The sequence below is a fragment of the Thermobia domestica genome, chromosome 7 (genome assembly GCF_964235325.1).
Source record: "Thermobia domestica chromosome 7, izTheDome1.hap1.1, whole genome shotgun sequence".
In the NCBI taxonomy this organism is placed as follows: Eukaryota; Metazoa; Arthropoda; class Insecta; order Zygentoma; family Lepismatidae; genus Thermobia; species Thermobia domestica.
The window spans coordinates 238298556-238320573 of record NC_137460.1 but is presented as its reverse complement, the minus strand read 5'-3'; the positions used below and the strand labels follow the sequence as shown (position 1 = coordinate 238320573).

General features: G+C 36.1%; 1 protein-coding gene across 1 annotated transcript; it reads right to left on the bottom strand.

Moving 5' to 3' along the window:
* Nucleotides 1-1418: 1418 nt before the first annotated feature.
* LOC145690782 (uncharacterized) lies at nucleotides 1419-20303 on the bottom strand. The gene is made up of 4 exons (XM_081766038.1): nucleotides 19988-20303; nucleotides 14673-14828; nucleotides 9050-9480; nucleotides 1419-4575 (listed from the first exon to the last, which is right to left on the bottom strand). The coding sequence occupies exons 1-4, from the start codon at nucleotides 20132-20134 to the stop codon at nucleotides 3585-3587; spliced, it is 1725 nt and encodes a 574-aa protein (XP_081622164.1). The 5' UTR covers nucleotides 20135-20303; the 3' UTR covers nucleotides 1419-3584.
* Nucleotides 20304-22018: the final 1715 nt, after the last annotated feature.

The following is a 22018-nucleotide window of genomic DNA, read 5'->3' as shown; positions in this document are numbered from 1 at the left end:
ATTAAGCGGTTACTTGTCAACATCATCAAGCCGTTCCTGTGATACTCGACAGCAGAATCTCGTAACAAATATATACTAGTATCATTCTCATTACAATATAATTAGTTCTTAAAACATTTGGTAATAACAATATAATAAAAAATACTCTTTACAAACAGATCACATTTCCATTAAACTCACGACAAAAATAATTATGGAATGTACTTAATTCAATCAACATTATAGATTTTTCCATAAACATTCAACACATTACAACTGGCAACATTTACACTCTGATTACATGTCTACTCTGATAATGGATCTAACAAAGGTATTTTAGTGTTAACACTGCAAATATAACATAAAATTTCTTAAATATATTCCTTCAATATTACGTTACCTACAGTTAGTGTCTTTAAAAATAACACCTTAAGCCTTTTAAGACGTATTCCTGCCATTTGACGGATACACTTACTTCATTTACTTTATGATTATCATGAATCAAACTATTGATTTTCGACGGTGTTTTGTTTTGTTTGTTTTACAAAGTACCTTTTTAGCACTAAGGTTGTATAAAATAGATATACAATTTTAACGTACACTCCGGAAGATCCTATCGGGAATCAAACCAGTTTTTTTTTTTTTTTTCCATATAAAAGGTGTTAATTCTAATTTCAACCATAAAGAAGCTCCTTACCATTATTAAGGACTACAGTGAGTTGCGACTCCTGAATGTCAAATTTTTTAAGTACAACCATCGATAAAAGATCACTAATCAAAACTTCATTAGGTTAAAAACTCCAAAAGACTTTCGGCTAGAAAAATAATCCACGTTTAATTGCATGACAGATAGTCACCGCATCGGTACCTCTTGCGGTTGTTTCTGGGTTCTTAGACTAAAGTTCCCTATCTCAAAATTCACATAGCTTTCCAATTGCCCCATAACGCTGAATACGAAAATTTCCGAGCCTCCATTCAAAATCTAACCACAGAATACTATAGATGCTATATAGAACTATAGATGCTTGCACTTACGCATGTTCTTTTGTTAATAACTGTGGAATGAATGCGCCCATTGGAGTAAATTTTCTTCATGTCTTTATTTATTAAAGTTACCAAAACATTTACTCAAATTCGTACCCGCCTTCCCAAATTAATACGCCTAAAATGGTACACATTTGTGCTAACGACTATACACATCCCAAATATTTTCCTTTTATGGTTCTTCCATTTTGATTCTTTTATCTAATTATCTTCAGAATTGTCCATTTACACAGACAAAATTTTGAAATTATTAAAACGAAGAAACCATCACATTTCACTCATCCAAATTTGTTTATTCATTACATAAACCAAGCCTTGAAGGTGACTAGTTGCTTGTTTGCACCGTGCCATGTGATTTTGAAAAAAAAAAAAAAAAATGAAATGAAATCTTTGAGTTTTACGTCCCATGGTTATGCCGGTTAGGCTAAAGGAGACGGTGATTATGAATAATGAATGAAATGGTGGAATGAAGAAAGTGGGAGGAAACGGGAGAACCCCGAGCAAACCCATGCACACGGTGTTTGTCCACCACAAAGTTCACTTCCATGTGATTTTGAATTGGTTACACTATCATATGACATTATCCTTTCTATTCTGCTTGCTACTATCTGACAAACTTTCATAAAAATTAACAAGATAATCCCACTTTTTATTCACATGTCCAACATCAAGATCTGTTATATTTATTTTTAAATGAAATTAAATTTTTGAGTATTGCAGGTTTCGTTAACCTATCTACCTAAATTATTCTCTTCTATTTAGAACTTAATGTGTTTCACATCGTTTGAATCATGTAATGTTTTAAACTGTTAAGTTGAATTCCAAATTACACAAGAAAGTTGTGACTTTGTAAAAGGCTAGTTTTAGCCTTGTCTTTACCTTATATTACAGTTTCAATTTCACGTCTCGAAAAAGGAAAATGTTTAGCATGTATGAATACACAAACCTAGTTAAAGTAATGAATATATACGAGGCACATTCAGAAAGTAACTTTCCCACGCGTCCCAAAGGAAACCATATGTTGCGCGAAGCGACTGCGTGCATGTGAGAGAGTAAGGTTCTAACATTGCGCATGCGCCAGCGGAACTTCCCTAATAGTAGCGTCGTGGCAGTGGTTGAAGATGGACGTTCCTATTCCAGCTCCCGCCGCGTGTGAAGTGCGAGCAGTGATAAAGTTTTTGAATGTATAGGCCATAGCGCCGATTGAAATCCATTGTCAGCTGTATCGTTGCAAACATGTGAATGCTGACCCATGCGCCTTGCTGTGTGTTCTGGAGTCAGTTGTTTCGGCATCCACTCAGCATATAACTTCTTGAACAGGTTCTCCGTGACTATGGTGTGCAATAAGGAGCGGGAAGTCTACCGGAACTACTTGCTCATGACATTAGGCCCATTGACCTGGCAAAGCTGACGATGGATTTCAATCGGCGCTATGCCCTGTACATTCAAAAATTGTGTTTATCACTGCTCGCACTTCACACGCCAAGCGAGCTGGAATAGGAACGTCCATCTTCAACCACTGCCACAACGCTACTGAGAGCACTAGGGAAGTTCTGCGGCGCATGCGCCATGCTAAGACCTTACTCTCTCCCGTATACGCAGTTGCTTCGCGTAACATACGGTTTCCTAGCTACGAGACGCTTGGGAATGTTACTTTCTGGATGCGCCTCGTATTAATAACACCTGTATAACTCTTTCGGCAAGATAATAGCGCCTTTATCAGACATGTTATCTAAACAACGAAGATTAAAAGAAGTTATCAGTGACAGTAAAGACTAAGGACCTTATGCAGAGACCTTCTTACGTGTGATTGGTGCCATATTAAAGAGTTCGACTAACGTTTCCTTCAGTAGTCAGGCCTTTAGTATGACGCTAACCATACGTCAAAACGACTCTGCATAAGGCCTTAAGAAATTAACAAAAGCAGGCACCGTCAATGTAATGATCATTTGTTTCGTGATTTTAAAACTTGCACATACTCCTGTATTTCGTTTTCCGAAGACCAATGAATCATTTGAAAAATTTATTATAGGCACCTTATTTGTAGCCAGAAGGAAACCAACAGACGAAATACTATCACCATCTTTAGATTCCACCAAGTATTATGGTATAAAATATGAAAAAGCAGATGATGAATTAATGAACTCTGTATATAATATTTGTCATAAGAATAGCAAAAGATATTTAATCTAAAATCAAAATTACAAACATATTGTTTGTATCCTTAAATAAAAATGTTTGTAGTCTAACATCTTTCCTGAACAATAAAGCCATTTACGAAAGAAAGAAAGAAAAAAAAAATGACCTACAACTTTATGTAGTATCCTATATAAATGTACTTCCCACCAGATATGAAGCCCATAACTCCCACATCACAAGTGAGAACATTAACCATTTCATCTTCATGGAGGTTATAAATAAAGATTTCAAAGACTTTTTCAATGGTCCTACCAACAAAATAAACATACTAAATAGAAGATTTAACAACTTCTCTTCTCAACCTTGTGCAAATAATGATTCGACTTCCATTCATTCGCGAAAACTGACAAAGACCACATGTTTCATGTAGTAGCTGTTTGAGTGATATGTGTGGCTCGATGTCGAACCAAATATTTCTTCCTTGGGAAACTCAGCGTACATATTTCACACGTGTGTATCTTCTTTGCCATTAAAGCTTCTGATCTGTGCTTCTCCACGTGTTTCTGGTACTGTTCAATTGTTTTGGAAGGTTTTCCACAAATTGAACACAAACAAGGCTTAAATTCACTCCCTGCAATGACGTTATCGTGGAGCTTTTTGTGAGCTTCTAACGTTTCCGGAGCACTGAAGCAAGAGTTACACACACTGCAGCGAAACTGAAGTTTCAGTTCCTGTTTGAAGTGCGTCTGACGATGCCTGTTTAAGTGTTCTTTCCTTGTAAACGATTTGGGACATAAATCACACGGGAATGGTTTCGCAATCCCACATTCTTTGGCGATATGGCACAATTTATGCCGATCCAAATGCTCCTTACGAGTAAAAGCTTTCGAACAAAGCTCACATGAGAAAGGTTTCTCTCCACGATGTAAACTCATATGGCGGGAAACGTGCTCTTTCCGGAAAAAACCTTTACCACATAATGTACAAGAATATGGCTTTTCACTAGAGTGCGTGAGTTCATGCCTAATCAATTCACAGCGACGGAAGTATACTTTACCACACTGTAAACACACAAACTCCTTGCGAATGGTGTATTTCGGTTGTTGTCCCTCTTTACTGTTGCTGTGAACAACTCGACCTGCTGGTGGCAAACTAGGCCCACAGATTCCACAGGTGAAGGATCGTTTAGAGATCACATATCGCTTATGATTTACAATGACAGTTCCACTATCGCCAATCATCTTCTCATATAAGTCCCACACACATGGCACGAACTCCTCTCTCTTTGATTTGCCTTCTTCTGTAGTACTGTTCCCTTCCATTGTACTTTGGTAATTATTATTGTTGATTGTGTTGTTATTGTCAATATTGTTATTTGCTGGCACTGTCCCTTGAAGACGATCTGCTAAGAACCTGTAAAAAATTAAGAAAACAATAAATGTATTCAAATTTGCTCCATAGTTACTTATGATCATTTCATTTATTAGAAGTAAAATATATCTCATAAAACACTTAACAACTCAAATGTCTAGGGTCAGTGAGAGTAATTATAAGACAGATTTCACAACTTTTCAACGTTACTCAGGGTACATTAATTTTTGAAAGCAGTTAACCTAGGGAGCAGTTTATGGTGCCAATAGAGTAACAATTTGCTGTCCCTTTATAAATTGATGAGTAAATGTCAAATTTGTGCTGTCTCATTATTTCCCTCCAAAAGATTAATTATGTGACACGTGTTGTCCTCAGTTTTCTGTATGTGATATTGAGGTATGAAGGAGTCCAACTGTAAGAAAAAGAAGTCTTCGTTATTTTGTGTTTATTACATAAAGATATATAAATATTTGGCTAAGTTACACGAGAATAATTAAGAAAGAAAGTGGAAGTAGCTACTGATGTTAGTCTAACATTTTTGTGAGTTGACTATAACAGGCTATATTAGATAGTTTCAGGTTACAAAACAGACTTGTGAAACGAATTTAGGACAAGTTCTAAGTTGTTTACCAAAAAACAACTTAGACTACTTCTATTTCCTTATGTTTTAGTATACTGATATGCAATCTAGGCTATTTTCAACAAAATAATGTAGGTTTACAACTTCGAAAGTTACTAAGAAAGAGTATTATAGGACTACCTAAACTACAGAATACATCTTTTTTCAAACTTAACATACTAGGATACAGAGACAGATTTCAGCATGCATCCCACAATTACCCTCCAAATAAGCAAAATGAGATACAACAACCACAAATGTACCTCTGAAACAAAAGCCCAACGGACAAATTCAACCTAACCTGTAACTGCTGACCACCAATACCTATTGGTTTCACAATAGTGATATTCTGCACGAGGAGATATAAAGGTAATGAAAAGATTTCAAATTTCAAAACTTTTATTTTTTGAATGAGTTTAAAAAAATTGGTACATCCAAACTTTTGTAAACTGAAACTTAAAAAAATGTAGACAGAGTATTGTGAAGGATGTTACTAAATGTCTGTGCTCTTAATTTGAAGGGTTGTCTCATAATTACCCTTCATAGGCAGTGTCTCAAAATTACCTTAACTGATACTACACGTGCATGTAACGGAACGTCAATGACATATAATGCAGATCCACTGGAAAACTAATTTTATCCTATGGTTAATAGTACAGTACCAGTGTCATCTTCTGGGTTAAAAGGACAAGAGAGCAGAGGGGGGAAGCGAGTTAGACAGAAAAACATAAAGAACTGTTGTCACGTAATGTTAAGATATGGAAGAATGAAACTGTTTTAAGACAATGGTCCTAATGCATTTTGAAAAACTGTAAGAAAGAATATGTAAGTTATTATTATTACGAGGCAACAACAGAAGGATTACTACGCTCGTATTATTATTATTATTATTATTATTATTACTAAAGAGAGCGTAGAAAAGCTTTTACCATTCGACTTGATCGGTACTTGTGTCTCTTATCTGACTGAGTGTTTCAAGATAACTTTGGTAGAACTTTTCGATTTTAATAAAACTTGATATATGTCTTCCTTTAACTTACAGAAATAATGGTTCCAATTCATTGAAAGTAAATGACTAAAATGGGGTAAATTCTATCTCCCTATTGTAAGTTTAAACATACATATACAAGAATATTTTTCAACATAAATCACATACAAATTATTCGCTTATTATAAGTATAGATTCTTTAGGGCATTCACATCCTCCTTCCAGTTTGAGATTGAAATCTGTCAAGAATGAAATGGTGAAACTACCTTTCCCTTACCCAATTTAAAAAAAAAAAAAAAATCTTCCATACAATAAATTTCGTTAAGAAATGTTGAATTTTGGTATAGCACGTATCTTTTATTTATTATAATAAAATGTCATAATCTATATAAATATAAAATTTAAAGTCACTATGTGATTTCATATCTCTTGAACCACCCGACCAATCCCAATCAAATTTCCAACATAGGTGAGGTTTGGGCCTTGGAGTGATGTTATCATTTCACTTTGACGGTACAATGTAGAGGAGGGGGTAGATATATATATAAAAATGAATAAAACTTAACTCTTGAACCACGAGACTGATCTCGATCAAATTTGCCACATAGATGTTCGGGCCTGCAATGGTTTTTTATCAATTCACTTTGACGGTGCAATTTAGAGGAGGGGACGATATTTAAAAATGACTGACAATGACCGACATTAATGGAGAATCCATAGTTTCAGGGTCACTGAGATGAACAGTGACACTTGCGATGCCGTTTCAATCCAAATTCAGCCCCGTACCTTGGGAAGATATATAAATATGGTCGAAAATGGCATATACTAGTGTTGAATACATAGTCTTCGGGGTCGCTGAGACGAACAGTGACACTTTCGATGCCCCTTAAATCCAAATTCAGCCCCATTAGTACTTTATGCCTAAAATGAAACGTATTCTCCCCGTGAGAAGAACGGATATTCTGCTAGTTATAACTATTACTAATTATATATATAATTATTACTATATTACAATTATAGTATAATACATCGTATTGTACTTGGAAGGGGGCTTCCAAATCATTTCCTTTACATACAGTTAAAATTAGTAAAGATTAAAAAACCGTTTCACCTCCCCAACCTCCACTGTTTTGTTACTTCTACAATTACTTTTATAAAACTCATCCGGTTTTGATAGTTTCTTTCTTTACTCTTCTGCAATCCCCAGTGCTTAGGAAAGAAAAAAGTCAAGAATGAGCAGTAAATTTAGCCTCTGAATGTGGGATGGATTACTCTACTCCGACCCACAGATTAAAAAATGATCCACTATACGAGTTGTGTTCAAAAAGTATCAAACCTTATTTCTTCTCCCGTAAATCAATGAAGCGAGGGAGACTTTCTTCATTGTAGATGTAGAGGGGACACTCATGCACAGTCGTGATTTTTTTCCCGCCCGAAGAAAGTATCAGTCGCTGGCAGTCAGCCAACGAGTGAAGACGTATAGTGAACGGTCGTCGGATTTCAGTTTCGTTTATATATATATATATATATATATATATATATATATATATATGACAGAAAAACTTCAGCAGCAATATTGCATCAAATTTTGCTAACAGCTTGGCGATACCCAAGCGAAAACCGTTCAATCCGATCAGTACATTCAGTTTTGAACGAGAATTTGGACATGAGAAGAGTGTCCGTGAAATTTGATTCAAACTTTCATCACCAAACATAACATTCATGTGTGTCGTCAGGCTCCCTACTCACCTGACTAAAAGGGGCCCGATTTGAAATGAAATGAAATCTTTTAAGTTTAACGTCCCACGGTTATGCCGGTTAGGCTAAAGGAGACGGTCATGATGAATGATATGGTGGAATGAAGAGTGGGAGGAAACGGGAGAACCCCGAGAAAACCCACGAGCACGGTGTTTGTCCACCACAAAGTCCACACGGCGCGAGCTGGGATCGAACCAGGGACCCCAAGCACCGGAGGTGAACGCTCTACCACTGAGCCACCGCGCCCCCAACGGACCTGATTTGAGTCAAGAGAAGACAACATGCGGAATGCGACGGCGCGGTGGCTCACCATTCCGAAAACTGCGTTCCAGAAGTGTTTCTAACAATGGTGGGAGCGCTGAGAAAAGTATATGCATTACCAAGGAGGGGATTAGTGTTTCGGGACTACTTCGAAGTGAATTAGTGTTTCGGATTTCTAAATCAATAAATGTATTTTTGCCAACCAACGGCTCGATATTTTTTGAACACACCTCGTGTCTTTCGTAAAAATGATTAATTTTCATGCAATATGGAGCATGTTTTTAGAGATTTCACAGTCATTACCAGAACTTGGATATAAAATTAATCGAGAACTAAGCCATACCTTCCCCTCCGTCTCTACCTTGGATCAAATAAAAATGTTTTATAACTTCGCGAAGTTTTTAGATATTGATAGTTGATTGTTCATGTTAAATTTAACGTCCCTTTCAGCAGTGAGGCTATATGAGACGTGGACCTACTGATTAACGTGGAATCCGAACCACATGAGCTTCCGCTGGGTCTCCCACACCAAAGGATAAAATTTTTCGATTCTGACACAATATGGCGTATGAGTTCATGAGCGTTTTACATAATTCCCACAATTCTATGTAATATAATTTCAGAGAAAATGCATTATAGACGCTGGAGTTTTAGAGAATACAGCGTGTAGTTTGTTGAAGACTACAGACTTACTCTCATTGTTTGGAATTTAAATTAACGAGGAGGAAGAGGGAGATCGCTCCCTTCAACAATGCTCAATTATTACTAGATACGCACAGATAAAACTCTGCACACATGAATTTAAAAACCGTACATATTTTTCCAATTATTTGTAAAACTTAACATAAAATGACTCTCAGTGTATAAATGGTAGCATATGCAATACGTACTTTTGAAACTCTTTAACAGTGGAATTGCTGAGATGACACACTTCATCTTTAATAAGCAAGTAATCAGCAAAAGCCAGTTGCTTAAACAGCGATACGCTCGTATAAATGGATTCGCTGTTGGACGTTTCATACAAAGACGTTCCTGCATCTTCCTCTTCGCCATCTATATTTGGCTTGACATCTGCTTCATCTTCCATTAAGAAATGAACCATCTCCATACCCGAATCCTCTTCTGGCTCCTTCTTCACACCTCCGTTAAAATCAAGTGTTGCTTCACTCTCCTGTGCTTTCGTACCGACAAATTCTTCAGGTATCGCTGCAGAACCATGATTATCACTAGTAACCTGCTGTGTAGGTCCTCCGTCCTGTGGATTCTGCTCATTGTCCTCCGAGGATTCTTTGCACTTAGTCTTATCTTCTTCAATACAACACTGAAAAGCAAAACATTCACGTAGTTCAAAGACAAATTCACATATTGAAGTTAGATTGCTTTGCCAAAAATATCCAAATCTAATCCTAAATGTATTTAATGTTGAACCCTTTTAAATTCTAGGTTTCTTAAGGTAAATTACAAACTTCCAGTCAAGCAGCTACAGCATCATCCCTATTTATCCTAGGATTATGGTTCGTACCTCATTCTCTTCAGAATAAAACAGTTTTCCTATCATGTCCCTAAGGCGGAAAATTTGAAAATTAGGGATTTTTTCTGAAAAAAATTTCAAATCTTGAGCCTTTCTGGACCCCCCTGAGTTAACGCACAGATCTTAGAATCAATTGAAAAATACTAAGGGGTGTACTAAATGTGTGTGTACAAAATTTCAAGCTTTTATCTTGAATAGTAAGGGCGGGAAACACACAGGGTGGTCCAAAAGTAGGTATACAGTACCATACTGATCAGCTCATTGCATTTTATATAATTACTTACTATTATCAATCAGGTAGACTTAGTTTCTTTCTTATTTGTTCTTAATGTGCTTTTAAGCTCGGAAGAGCCGAAGCTAATAAACCTATAAGCTAGAATGTTATACATGATCAATGCAGGGGTGTATACCTACTTTTGGGCCACCCTGTATTTACCAATGAGCCCCACAATGCCCCAGATTACTCCAAAAGACCCGATTTCCTGAGACATCCCTATTTATCCTAGGATCATGGTTTGTCCATCATTCTCTTCAGAATAGAACACCCTTTCAAATATCTCCATCATGTATCCGAGGCGGGAAAATCCCGCATAAGAGAATTTTTTATTTAAAATATCCCTCTTTTTTACCTTTTTACCCCTCTGGACCCCCCGTTTTAACGCAAAGATCTGAAAAAAATCTTAAAAATACTAAGAGGTGCACTGAATGTGTGTGCAAAATTTAAACAATCTATTTGCAAAAGTAAGCCTGCCAAAAAATAATAAAAATAGGCATAACGAAAAATATTTCTTTTTAAGTTATGAACTCATCACACCCCATGTCTCGACGCAGAAAGGCGTGAAACCATACTAATGTGTTTTACAATGACTAGACTTTTAAACGGAGTGTAACAACTGTGGAAGGACTTTGGAAAGCTGTGCAAAGGGAATGGGACAAGATTCCTCCCCCCCCCCCTCCCAGTTCTTCAGAGAACCCTATTACAGTGGAAAATACGCTGTCGGGCTATTGTTAGGAACCAAGGGAAACACATCGAGCTCTTACGAACCTGACGCCATGGATTCTTCTAAATTTTTAGGTAAGTCGAAACTGGCCAAATGTAGACTGAACAACCTCTGTACTTTTAGTACCGCAATATGCAATTTACGTTTCTTTGTGTTATTTTGTTTCCTCTATTGTATATTATTTTCAATTTTTGTTTTGAAGTGTTTAACTAATTTTTTTTACGTAAGCAGTATATTCTATTTTATGTGGTTCAATACTTTTCTTTTGTAATTGTTAATATTTTCTATGTATTGGTGCTTTTATAAATAATGTATCCACGTGGTTAAGTGCTCGGAGAAGGCTGCAGAGCCTTAACTTCGCCACGTAAAAGAAGTCATAAATAAATAAATAAATATACATTTTTTATTTATTTATACCATTAGAGTTTATTCTTCACTCTTTTACATATCATTTGTGATTATTTTGCTTCCTATTATTATCAGAATAATCATAAAATAACTGTTGAAAAATGATTTTTTAAATTATATATATATATTATATTTCTTTCACAAAATACAAACTTACATTTGAAATTTTCAAATTCAGAAACAAAAAAGGAAAAAAGAAAAAAAAGAAATTTGAATATAACTTATATACAACAATTAGTTTTCCGACATTCTTGGATGAAAAAACGGCTGAATATACGATTTTTTGACGTGGATTATCAAGACAAGAGTGCATCGATCAACTTACTTCCACATTTGGCGACGAGTCCCATCCTTTGCCACTGTGAAACGCTGGTATAACAATTTTACTTGTGGCCGCCATTCGCTCACTGACGAAATTCGAAAAATTAAAGTAAGGAAAGAAACTGATGAAATAAACAAGGAAACTATAGAAGTGCTGTCGGGACACGGACATTTCAAAACACATTTGAAAACATTAAATACTAAAAATGATGAAATGTGTTCATGTGCAGGAATCCAAACAGCTGAACACGTAATAAGGGATTATGAAAATTATTTTAACTAGTGAAAAAATACGGGATCTCAGAGATGAATTTAGTGATAAAGATTGGACTAGCTCACGGCAGGATAGAACAAAATTCCACACCTTTCAAGAAATTACTGAACACGTAGTGAGAAACCTATGGAATGAACGAACCCAGCAAAGAAGGTAATTGAACAAATAGCGCTTTGGAAAGACATAAATTAATAAAACACAAACAAATTCAAAGTTGTAGCAAACACTCAACGTTCTTTTATTTATTTATTTATGTCCTTTTATTTCTATAAGCTCTTATTAATATTGTGAAGTGACTGTGAAATAATGTATAATTGTGTGAACTTTTGATTTAATTTGTTAAATTCAATTTTATTATTTTAATAGAATCGTGAATTCTTAAATTTCCACAGGACAAAACTTTTATTTATAATGTACTTTTGCAGACAGCTTGAATGAGCATGTATTTCTTAATTGTCATTACTGAAATTGCTAATAAACACAACTAGTTCCCTTCCTGCTTTCGTGCATTCCTTTCTACCTATCCTGATGCTTCCTAGTTCACTGAACGCAAAACTCATCGTTTCTCTGTTAAACAAAACCACAGAGGACACATCGACAAGGGATATTCGTCATGCAGTTTGAATAGGTGCAGGATCGTGAGAAGCACAACGCACTATTGGAGATTTACCAACTCCGTGTCTTGGAAATACCATTCTGTAGGTTCATCGCCACAGATTCTCTTGGGTAAGACACCTGACTGGTGGAATTGAAATGAAGGAGAATATCATTAGAGATACATCGTGAGAAGAGAACTCGACGCCCCTAGCAGCACAACAGGATTGGGATCCAATTGTTGGCTAACTCCAGCGTATCCAGATTCCTCCAGGGAGATCTATTCATCGACGCAGATGACGAGAACGACGCCAGTCTAATAGGAAATATTCAGGCTAATGCTCCTCCTTTGATTCACAATTTAAACCTTTCTCTCACACCTTTCTTTCAACTAGTCATTTTTATAAAATTGAAAAATTCGAATTTTATTTTAATTCAACCATAACTTTTACAGTTAAGTACCGTGTTGAGCATCAGTTTCATCCCCAATTGTTACATTCATTTTATAAGTATTTAGAGATTATTCTGAGCTACAAACTGATGGTTCGACGTCACAGCCCACAGTGGCGCACCACGGCACAATATTGTGTATATATCAGTGTTGTGAGTGTTAGTGTAATAAACACATATGAAAACGCTGTGATAAATGTATATGGAATTATAGAAGAAACAAGAAACTACAAAACAATCAACACTAAATGAGAAGATGTTTTTACACTGTGTCTTATTTTATATTTTTTTTATTTTTTATTTTATTTTATTTATTTATTTTATTTTCAGCGTGGTGAATGGGCTGCATCCCAATCATTTATATTTTAATCAATTATTTTCTTTTCTTTTCGGGTTACTTTCCGTATGTAAAAAAGGGATAAATAAAGAAAAAGAAAACAAAAAGAGATAAAATGGCACGGTTTCAAATATTAGGTGCCATGCTAAAACGAAATGTGCCTCACCTCAATCTGCTGAAGTTTGATAGACGAAAAGACAGGGAGATACTAAACGAAACATCAAAGTATAAGAGAGAGAATAAAGGCAAGAGGCAGTTGCGTCTGCCATAAATAAGTCCGAAAGTAATCAGTTAAGGCAGGAGGAAGTGGAGGAAGCCAAAGGTGCGTACGCTAACCGCTTAGCCACGAAAAAGTTCGAACCTGGCGGAGATCTGATCCCGCATCTCCCCAATAGAAACCAATGCTCTAACCACCGCGTTACTACCGCGTTACTTCAAAAAAACTGTCCTCAAAGGAAAACGCTTTTTCAGCATTCCTGACATAGAAAGGGCCACGACAGAGCAGTAGAACGCTGTTCCAAAATAAGCTTTCCAGAAATGCTTCCAGTCATGGATTTAACGTTGGCACAAGTACATTGCTAGCCAAAGGTAATACTTTGAAGGAGATGAAATCAAATTCCATGTAAGCTTATTACTTTGTTTCTAATAAAATCATTCACCTGAAGAAGATTAAATCAAATTCCATGTAAGCTTATTACTTTGTTTCTAATAAAATTATTCACCTGAAGAAGATTAAATCAAATTCCATGTAAGCTTATTACTTTGTTTCTAATAAAATCATTCACCTGAAGAAGATTAAATCAAATTCCATGTAAGATTATTACTTTGTTTCTAATAAAATTATTCACCTGAAGAAGATTAAATCAAATTCCATGTAAGCTTATTACTTTGTTTCTAATAAAATTATTCACCTGAAGAAGATTAAATCAAATTCCATGTAAGCTTATTACTTTGTTTCTAATAAAATTATTCACCTGAAGAAGATTAAATCAAATTCCATGTAAGCTTATTACTTTGTTTCTAATAAAATTATTCACCGTATATTTTGATCACACATCGTATCTTAATACGATAAATGTTGCCCACCCTACTGAAACTGACTACTATTATTTGAGGGAAAAAAAAAAAAAAAAACTGTTAGGTCGGCAATACTGCTATTCCCGATGTTAAAAGATAAGTAAGACGTCTTCTCTCCCACCATACTTACTGTATACATAATTACCTTGCGCTATCCCTATTAATTTGTATGTTATAAAGGGTGGGCAATGCAAATTGCATTGCTGAAGATGTGAGATATAGAACCAAGAATCAATTTTCCCCATATCTAATATTTTATTAAGGTGAATTTATATTAAAGCCCAAAGTAAAAATTTTCGACTGTGCCGCAGATCGGAGGATTAATGCATTTAATATTGCTTCAGATTTTATGGAATGGGAGATGTGAGTAGCCTTGTGGTTAACACACTTGCCTCCTAGTGAAAAATTAACTTTTAAGTAATGCATCCAGACCCTTCAGGTACTATCATTGTTATTGGGTGTGAGCAATGTAAATAATTACTTTAATTCTACAACTTCAATCCATCAAAAGCAAACTTACTTCTGGTTCAATAATCATTTGTTCCTCTTCCGGTTTCAAAGTGTTTATTAGAATATTCTCCGCTTTCAGGCACTGTTCTCTGAAATCGTAAAAATCCTCTACTTTGACTAAGCACTGCTGACACACAAGCTTCGGCAGCTCATCTTCTTCAGTAATCTGCAATTAAAGGTAGGATTTCAGTAGCAGTACGAATATAAACAATTTAAAACAGCACAAAGCAGTGGAACTTATACTACATAGGGTGTTAGAGAAGTCTCCGAGCCCCTAGGTTTGAGTATCGCAGAGAACAACGATAGTGTAAGATTAGTTGTATTGGAACAATGTTTTCATAGTCATATACAGCACTGTCTGTTATCCCTGCGACAAAAGAGCGTAGATCATTTCAGTTGTGATGTTTAGTTGATGGGAGTGGTTGCACTTACAGAGTTGAGGAACTGTTTCTAGCATGTGTGGGCAAATCTTTACTTTGACTCAAACAGTGACTGCAACCTATTCATCTGATCCGGTTCCCGGAGCAGTTTAGGAATCATTCCTAAGCTGCTCCCGGAACCGGATCAGATGAATCGTTTACAGTTACTGTCCGAGTCAAAGTAATGTTCAATGTTAAGAATTATATAAAGTACAAGGGCCGAAATGTTACTAAACACAATTCCGAAAGTCTTCCGAGAAATCAATGAGGTGAAGCGGTGACTTATTAATTTCGGGATTTAGATGGGGAGCTACCGCCCCCAAACCCCCCGCTCAAGTACCATAAAAACATCCAAACGAAAAATAAATAATCAAACCACTACTATAAAGCTAACGTAAGGAGGGAAAAAATAAAACACTCACCACTAATTATAAATCAGTGCAGCATGACAAAGAAAAATAAATTACATCTCAGCAAGACAATAGGACAACCAGCAGCAAACCAAATAACTTTGCAAATACTCGTAATCTTGGCAAATACTCAAATGCAAAACAATTCAAGAATAAAAATAATATCAATTAAAAAAATAAAAACATTTACCGTTTCGCCATAGGAGAACACTCATGAATAATGAACTCATAATTGCTGATTGCACACTCGAAAAACTAAGATAGCAAGAACACATGCACAATACTCAACTTCATATTATTGAAAAATGTTCCTTTCCGCACACAAGTCGATTTATTAAAGCGAGCACACTTGCTATTATTACAAACAAAATAAAAAAAAAAAAAAAAAATAATAATAATAATAATAATAAACGCCCACTTTTACCATACGTGGGAATTATCTTTAACCCTGACACCACAACCATGACAGGTTTTCTCTACCTCAATTAAACCAAAACCAAACAGTGCTGCAAAGCGATATGAGTTAATATCCGAATCTAATACCAACTTATTTAAAAACGACAAGTTCAAATTTTTTGTATTAAATTCATGAAACGGTTTCTCAATCGCATTTGCTAACTCGATCGTCGCCATGAAACGAAAATTCAATTACGCGCTCCCCGCATGTCACAAACAACAGCACACACATACAAGCAGACAGAAAATGTGACATCACAGTACCAAACTACCATATGACTATACAGACACATCTAGTGAGAAAAATATGAACTACCATCAATCTCGGAACTAAGACGTCACACCAAAGGCACGAACAGTTCCAACAAGTGACTCACGCAGAAACAGTTCCAGGAAAGGACTGAACCTATAAGAACCGATTAAGGTCACTGTCTGAGTCAAAGTAAAGGCTTGCCCATGTGTGTGTGAGCACGAACAACCACTGTTTAAATAATGGGATTGGTATGGTTTAGGATTTAAATTAATTAAGGGAGCCAAAAGTTTGAAAGGCGGGTATTTCAGCCTGCCCTTAATTGAATTAGATGTAGGGTAAAATTAAAGTAAAAGGTAAACGTTTCTATTCGTTTCCTTAGTTTTCCACAAAATATAAAGCTTTATTTACTTATAGAATTGAGTTTATGAGAGAAATGATATCAGAGAAAAAGTTAGCTAATAAAAAGATAACTTTCTGCAATAACGCAGGAGACCAAACGTTAAGCTTTGGACTTTAAAGTGACAGTGTTTTCGTATACGAAAAGAAAAATACATCTTACATCAACAGAGGTTGTCTCACGACATAAGCAGTTTTTCGATGTCCATCCATGCAATCGTTTCTTCGAGTCAGAATCTGAATACTTTTTTTTTTTCTTGCGCACCTTTTTGTATTGAACAATTTACATTATTTTAAACCCTGAGTTTCTCTAGAATTACCTTGCTTTCTTTCTTTCTTCTTTTTTTTTTTTTTTTTTAATAACACAAGAGAATATGTGATTACATTCAGGCTTTTGCCTGAGACCTAATTAACTATCAACACACTTAAACAGTTTACATAGAAATTCATTTTGTGTCATTTAAATATCCATCACATAATTAACGAAATATATTCTGATTTTTGACAATTCCCATTTCCCAAAACAATACAAAATAACATTGGTTACTTAAATGTCCTCCTTAACATTACAGTAAATTTTATTAATATGTCTTACGTATCGTATTAATACGACTTTTTAAAAACTCTTTTCTTAAAATTTCATTCACGAACAACCATACACAGCGGAAACTATGAGGCAGATAAAGACTGTGTTTAGAAATTGCTTAGCAAGAACCCATCTGATGAACTGCGCGATAGGAAGCCTTTCGAACGATAACTTCTCAAAAATTTTGGAATATGTTAAGCAGGACATGAAGACACATATAAGTCCACTAGGTATATAGTTCGCATATCTAAGTTCAAAACTATAGAATATTATGACGTGTAACTGCAACAGCCTTTCGTGTAATTAGCGCCCTCATGACCAACTGACGTGTAAATAATTTCAAACATAAAATAAGATCGTTAGAGCTAACTCTTACAAAAATAAAAGCAAACATACTAAAAGGACATATCATAAAGACAAAGGCAAATGTATGTAAAATTAAGAGTGCTATTCGCCTCTTAAGAAACAGAAAATAATAGCGAAAACGGCAATTTTGATAAAGACTGTTTTTTTAAAGTCACAAATTTCTAATTAAATCTGAATGGATAAAGAACTACGCAAATCGTTGTACTTGGGTCACTGTACAGAAAATTCCCAACAACATCGCTAATTGGCTATTAAATAATGGTAAATCACTTGACAAGTTTTTAAGGATTGTTATATCGCATAATTCACAAAGTTCATTGTATCACTTGATAGTAGATGCACACTTTGATAGGAGCTCGTGAAAATACATCTAATAGTATGAATAGTTAAGTTATATCAGTCCGATGGTATTCAGTTGGGAATACATCGAGGTTCTACTGTTGGCTGGCTTACGGATGACGGTTAATCGACGATAGGTCACCCACAGTCCTAATAGCGTAGGGACGCTCACTTTGCTCCCACGTGTCGGCGACCTCTGATATTCTTCCCCTGGGAATATGATAGTCTAAAGGATTTTACAGTAATAGATTTCTGTTGAAGTTGTGACCATCGACTGAAAAAACACCTTACTCATGGATATGAAATGCTGAGAATACTCTTCAGGTCTAAGGTTAGAGCAGGAGCGTAGCAAGAAGGCCAAGCGACAGCGAAGAGGTACGTCTGTAGGGTGCAGACGCGTTAGTGACGGTGGGTATGTGCGTTTACAAAGATTTACTTCTAGTATTAATTTCTGCATGCGTGGAGATGCCATATCTTCGTATTATGTGTATTGTTGGTTCATTCTATTGTTGGTTCTGGTACAGCACTGGTTAGGGGGGAGGGGGTCATGACGTGTTACCATCTTCCACAATATCCCAATAATACATATAACACAAGGATATAGAATCTCCACGTGTACCAGAAGAGCCACCAGCGTTGTGAAGTATTACCTACAATAGAGACAGTACGATAGAGTAGGTGAGGTTAAGGTAAAGTGCAAGTTAGAATAAGAAGACTGAACCCATTTTGTGAATCTGGACTATATACGTTTCACCCACAACTTCGCTAACATACCCCTTACCAGTCCTCACTTTTCGTGTTTCAAATGATTTTACGATTACCAGGGCCAACTTGTACGAGATAGTCACTACACACCAGTTTTGCATTTAATCCAGTTGGGGCAGCGCAGGTGGACTTCTCTAGGTACCAGGCGCGTTAGCAACGGTAGGTATGCGCATTTAAGATGGGTTCACTCAGCACATGGTTCTACCAAATAGAAAATTTATACGTAAAATACGACGTGAAACATTTTTCGTGAAGGAATGAGTGTGTGAAAATAAGTAATTAATGTCAGTGCACAGCATATTGAAATTAATTTTGAGTGAAAGCACTGTAGGTGTAAATGTACTTTTCCACTATCCTCGTTTCGTTGACGCGGCTGCTACCTACCGCTCGGGCACCGTGCTGCGCTCCTGCTCTATATTCATACTTTTTAGTGGCCACCTAGCACAACTTGGTTCGTGCTTTACGCCATATTTCCACACTGTATTTATTCTCAGCCCTCCTGAAGTCAATCCGAAAGTAGCAATGGAGCTCCTTATTTAGTGCATACTCTGCTAAAACAAATACAAAGCTCTAGCCAAACCTGAAAAGGTGTCAAAATTGGTAGAACCGTCTGCTCGAGTAAAACCACGAAGATTTATTTCCAATATTAATTCTGCTTGCGTGGAGATTCCCTATCCTTGTATTAAGTGTATTGTTGGTTGTCTTCCTTTTTATATATTGCAAAGGTTTTACATGGTGCATTGTTGGGTTGAAGTATACGAGAGCTACTCAAAAATTCAAAAGTTTTAAAGCATGAACAAGTTGAACCTATTCTGGTACAAAAGCAATTCAATAGCCTTACGTTATATCTACTTGAGCTCATATTCTCTATCGGAACCAAGTTCCTTCTCATACCTAGTTCTTTAACAGACCTTTTATACATATAGGCAGTTTACACAATTTTCACAATTTTTTTTTTTTTTTTTTTTTCAAATTTTCAAGCACCGAAATCTGCATCAAACTTGGATCTAGTAATGTAATTGCAGTCCATATACTTCCACTGCCTAATTCAGCCAAAGGCAAGGTTCTAGATTACTGGTCCCGCTTCCCATTGAGCAGTAATCAAGACAGGAAACAGCGTGCCCTGCGGGCCTCTAACCCCGGTTCACTCTCTAACGTTTGCTCGGCAATACTGTGTAAATTAAATGTATAAACTTTAGTACAGAAAGAAACCAACCCAGCTACTAATCTACATGGGGGACCAGTAATCTACATCCTTCCCCACAATTTCACTTGAGAGGGCTTATAATTCATCTTCTTTGCTAAAATTATGTAACTCCCTATAATAGTACTTACAATTACTTGTAATAATGTTTGTATCTTTAGAAATAACTGCTTTTTTACACCTTCCTCTCCAAATATATCAAGTTTGTCATTTGATTCTGATGCACACAACCGACACAAATCTTGACCGCAGAACACATTTTCTTTTCCCTCTGACATTTTCAATCTTTTGTTAAGTACAAGGCACTCAATAGTTTACATCATTCCATTACAATAGTAGTTTACTTTTTCTCTGCGATAAGACAGATGAAGGAAAAACGCCATAAATTACGAGCGTCAGCTGTTGACCAATCTCTGCGCAATTGTTCATTTCTTCTTCTTCCTCTTGGGGCTTTTGAAAGTGATAATAAAAATGTTATATTCTTAGAGTTCCTCTCAGAATTCTGAGCCAGAATAACTTGAATAATTAAACTTGTCACTCATTCTGTCATTCATTATGGGATTCATTCTGAACAGAATATTTACGTTTGGGGTATGTTTAGTACAAGGGGTCCAGAAGCACGTAAAAAACACAAAATTTACAGGAGAAACGAGTGATGCAAGTACTTAGACGTAACATAACGTAATCAAATCTAACGTAACCTACCATAAACTAACTTAAGCTAACCTGAACTAACCTAAACTAACGTAATATTAATAGAAATAAGCGAAATTCTATCATTTTTTCGAAAATTATGCGGGACTCCTACACTAATATAACACAAACTAAACTAACCTAACGTAACCTAAACTGGCCTAACCTAACTTAAACTAACCAACCCTACCCTAAACTAACCGAAAGTGAACAGAAATTACCAAAATTGTAACATTTTTTAGAGAAAAGAACTGGACCCCTTCTGCTAAACATAGGCCTTACGTTTTTTTGTGATAGTCGTCTATTGCTCAATCTGTTAATTGCGTTGCTGTCCGCAAACTTTGCAAAGACCATGAAGGAAAGAAATCTTATACTATTCCAGGAGCCGATCCAGGAGGGCAATCGCCCCCAGAAAAGGAAACTTTCTTATTTTATGTGTAAATAAAGTCCATCCCAGAGTTTGGAGCTCTTAAAAGTAGCTATAAGTAGCAGTATTATAAACCATCGCCCCAAGAAGTCTCTCCTGGATCCGCCCCTGTAGTATTATTTTGGAGGAAAGCACCGAACTTGCTTACTGGTTGAGTTTTAAACTCATATTTAAAGTGCAGTTTTACTAAACGGATCCACAGATTGTATAATGTACAGAAAAATTTGGGTGTCTTTAATTTGCCCATTTTATGTCGAGAACAGAACCCAACCAACCCCTGTGGGGCTTCTATCTCGTTCCTAATACTACTACTACTACTACTACTACTACTACTACTACTACTACTACTACTACTACTACTACTACTACTACTACTACTACTACTACTACTACTACTAATACTAAGAGTTGCCAGACGTCATGATTTTCCGGGGCACTCCCGGTTTCCAATGAAAGAATTAACTGTCTCGAAAAAGGCTTTTGGGGTCTTGTTTGTCCTGGTTATTGTTCTTCAGATTGAAAATAAAACTCATATATCTGCGATTGTTACAATATCGTGACAGTGTATATAAAGAGAGTGCTTAAAACTGAAAAAGCCAAAGTAATGTCTTAAAAGTAGATGGGCCTTATGCAGAATCGTTCTGAAGCGTGATTAACGCCATACTAAAGTGACCGAAATAATATGTTTCCTGCGCTAGTCAGGGCTTTAGGATGATGTTAATCATATGTCAAAACGACTCTGCATAAGGCGAGATGATTTTAGCCAGTGATTTATCTACACCCCCACAGCACCCCCCTAAAATTTTCGGACACCCCGGAAATAAATTCCTTACACCCCTCCAACTAGGGGGGTGCAATATTAAAAAGATTCATTCTCGTTCTGCCTAAGGCCCTCCAGGACTTTGTAGAAAATATTTTAAATGATATTATCTTTAGGCAAAACGGGAATTTCCGTTCTGCCTACAGGGAATTCTATGCGAAAAGGAAATTTTTATGGAAGCGCAGCAGCAAAAAGCTTGAGTCCTAGCATGTTTGTATGCAG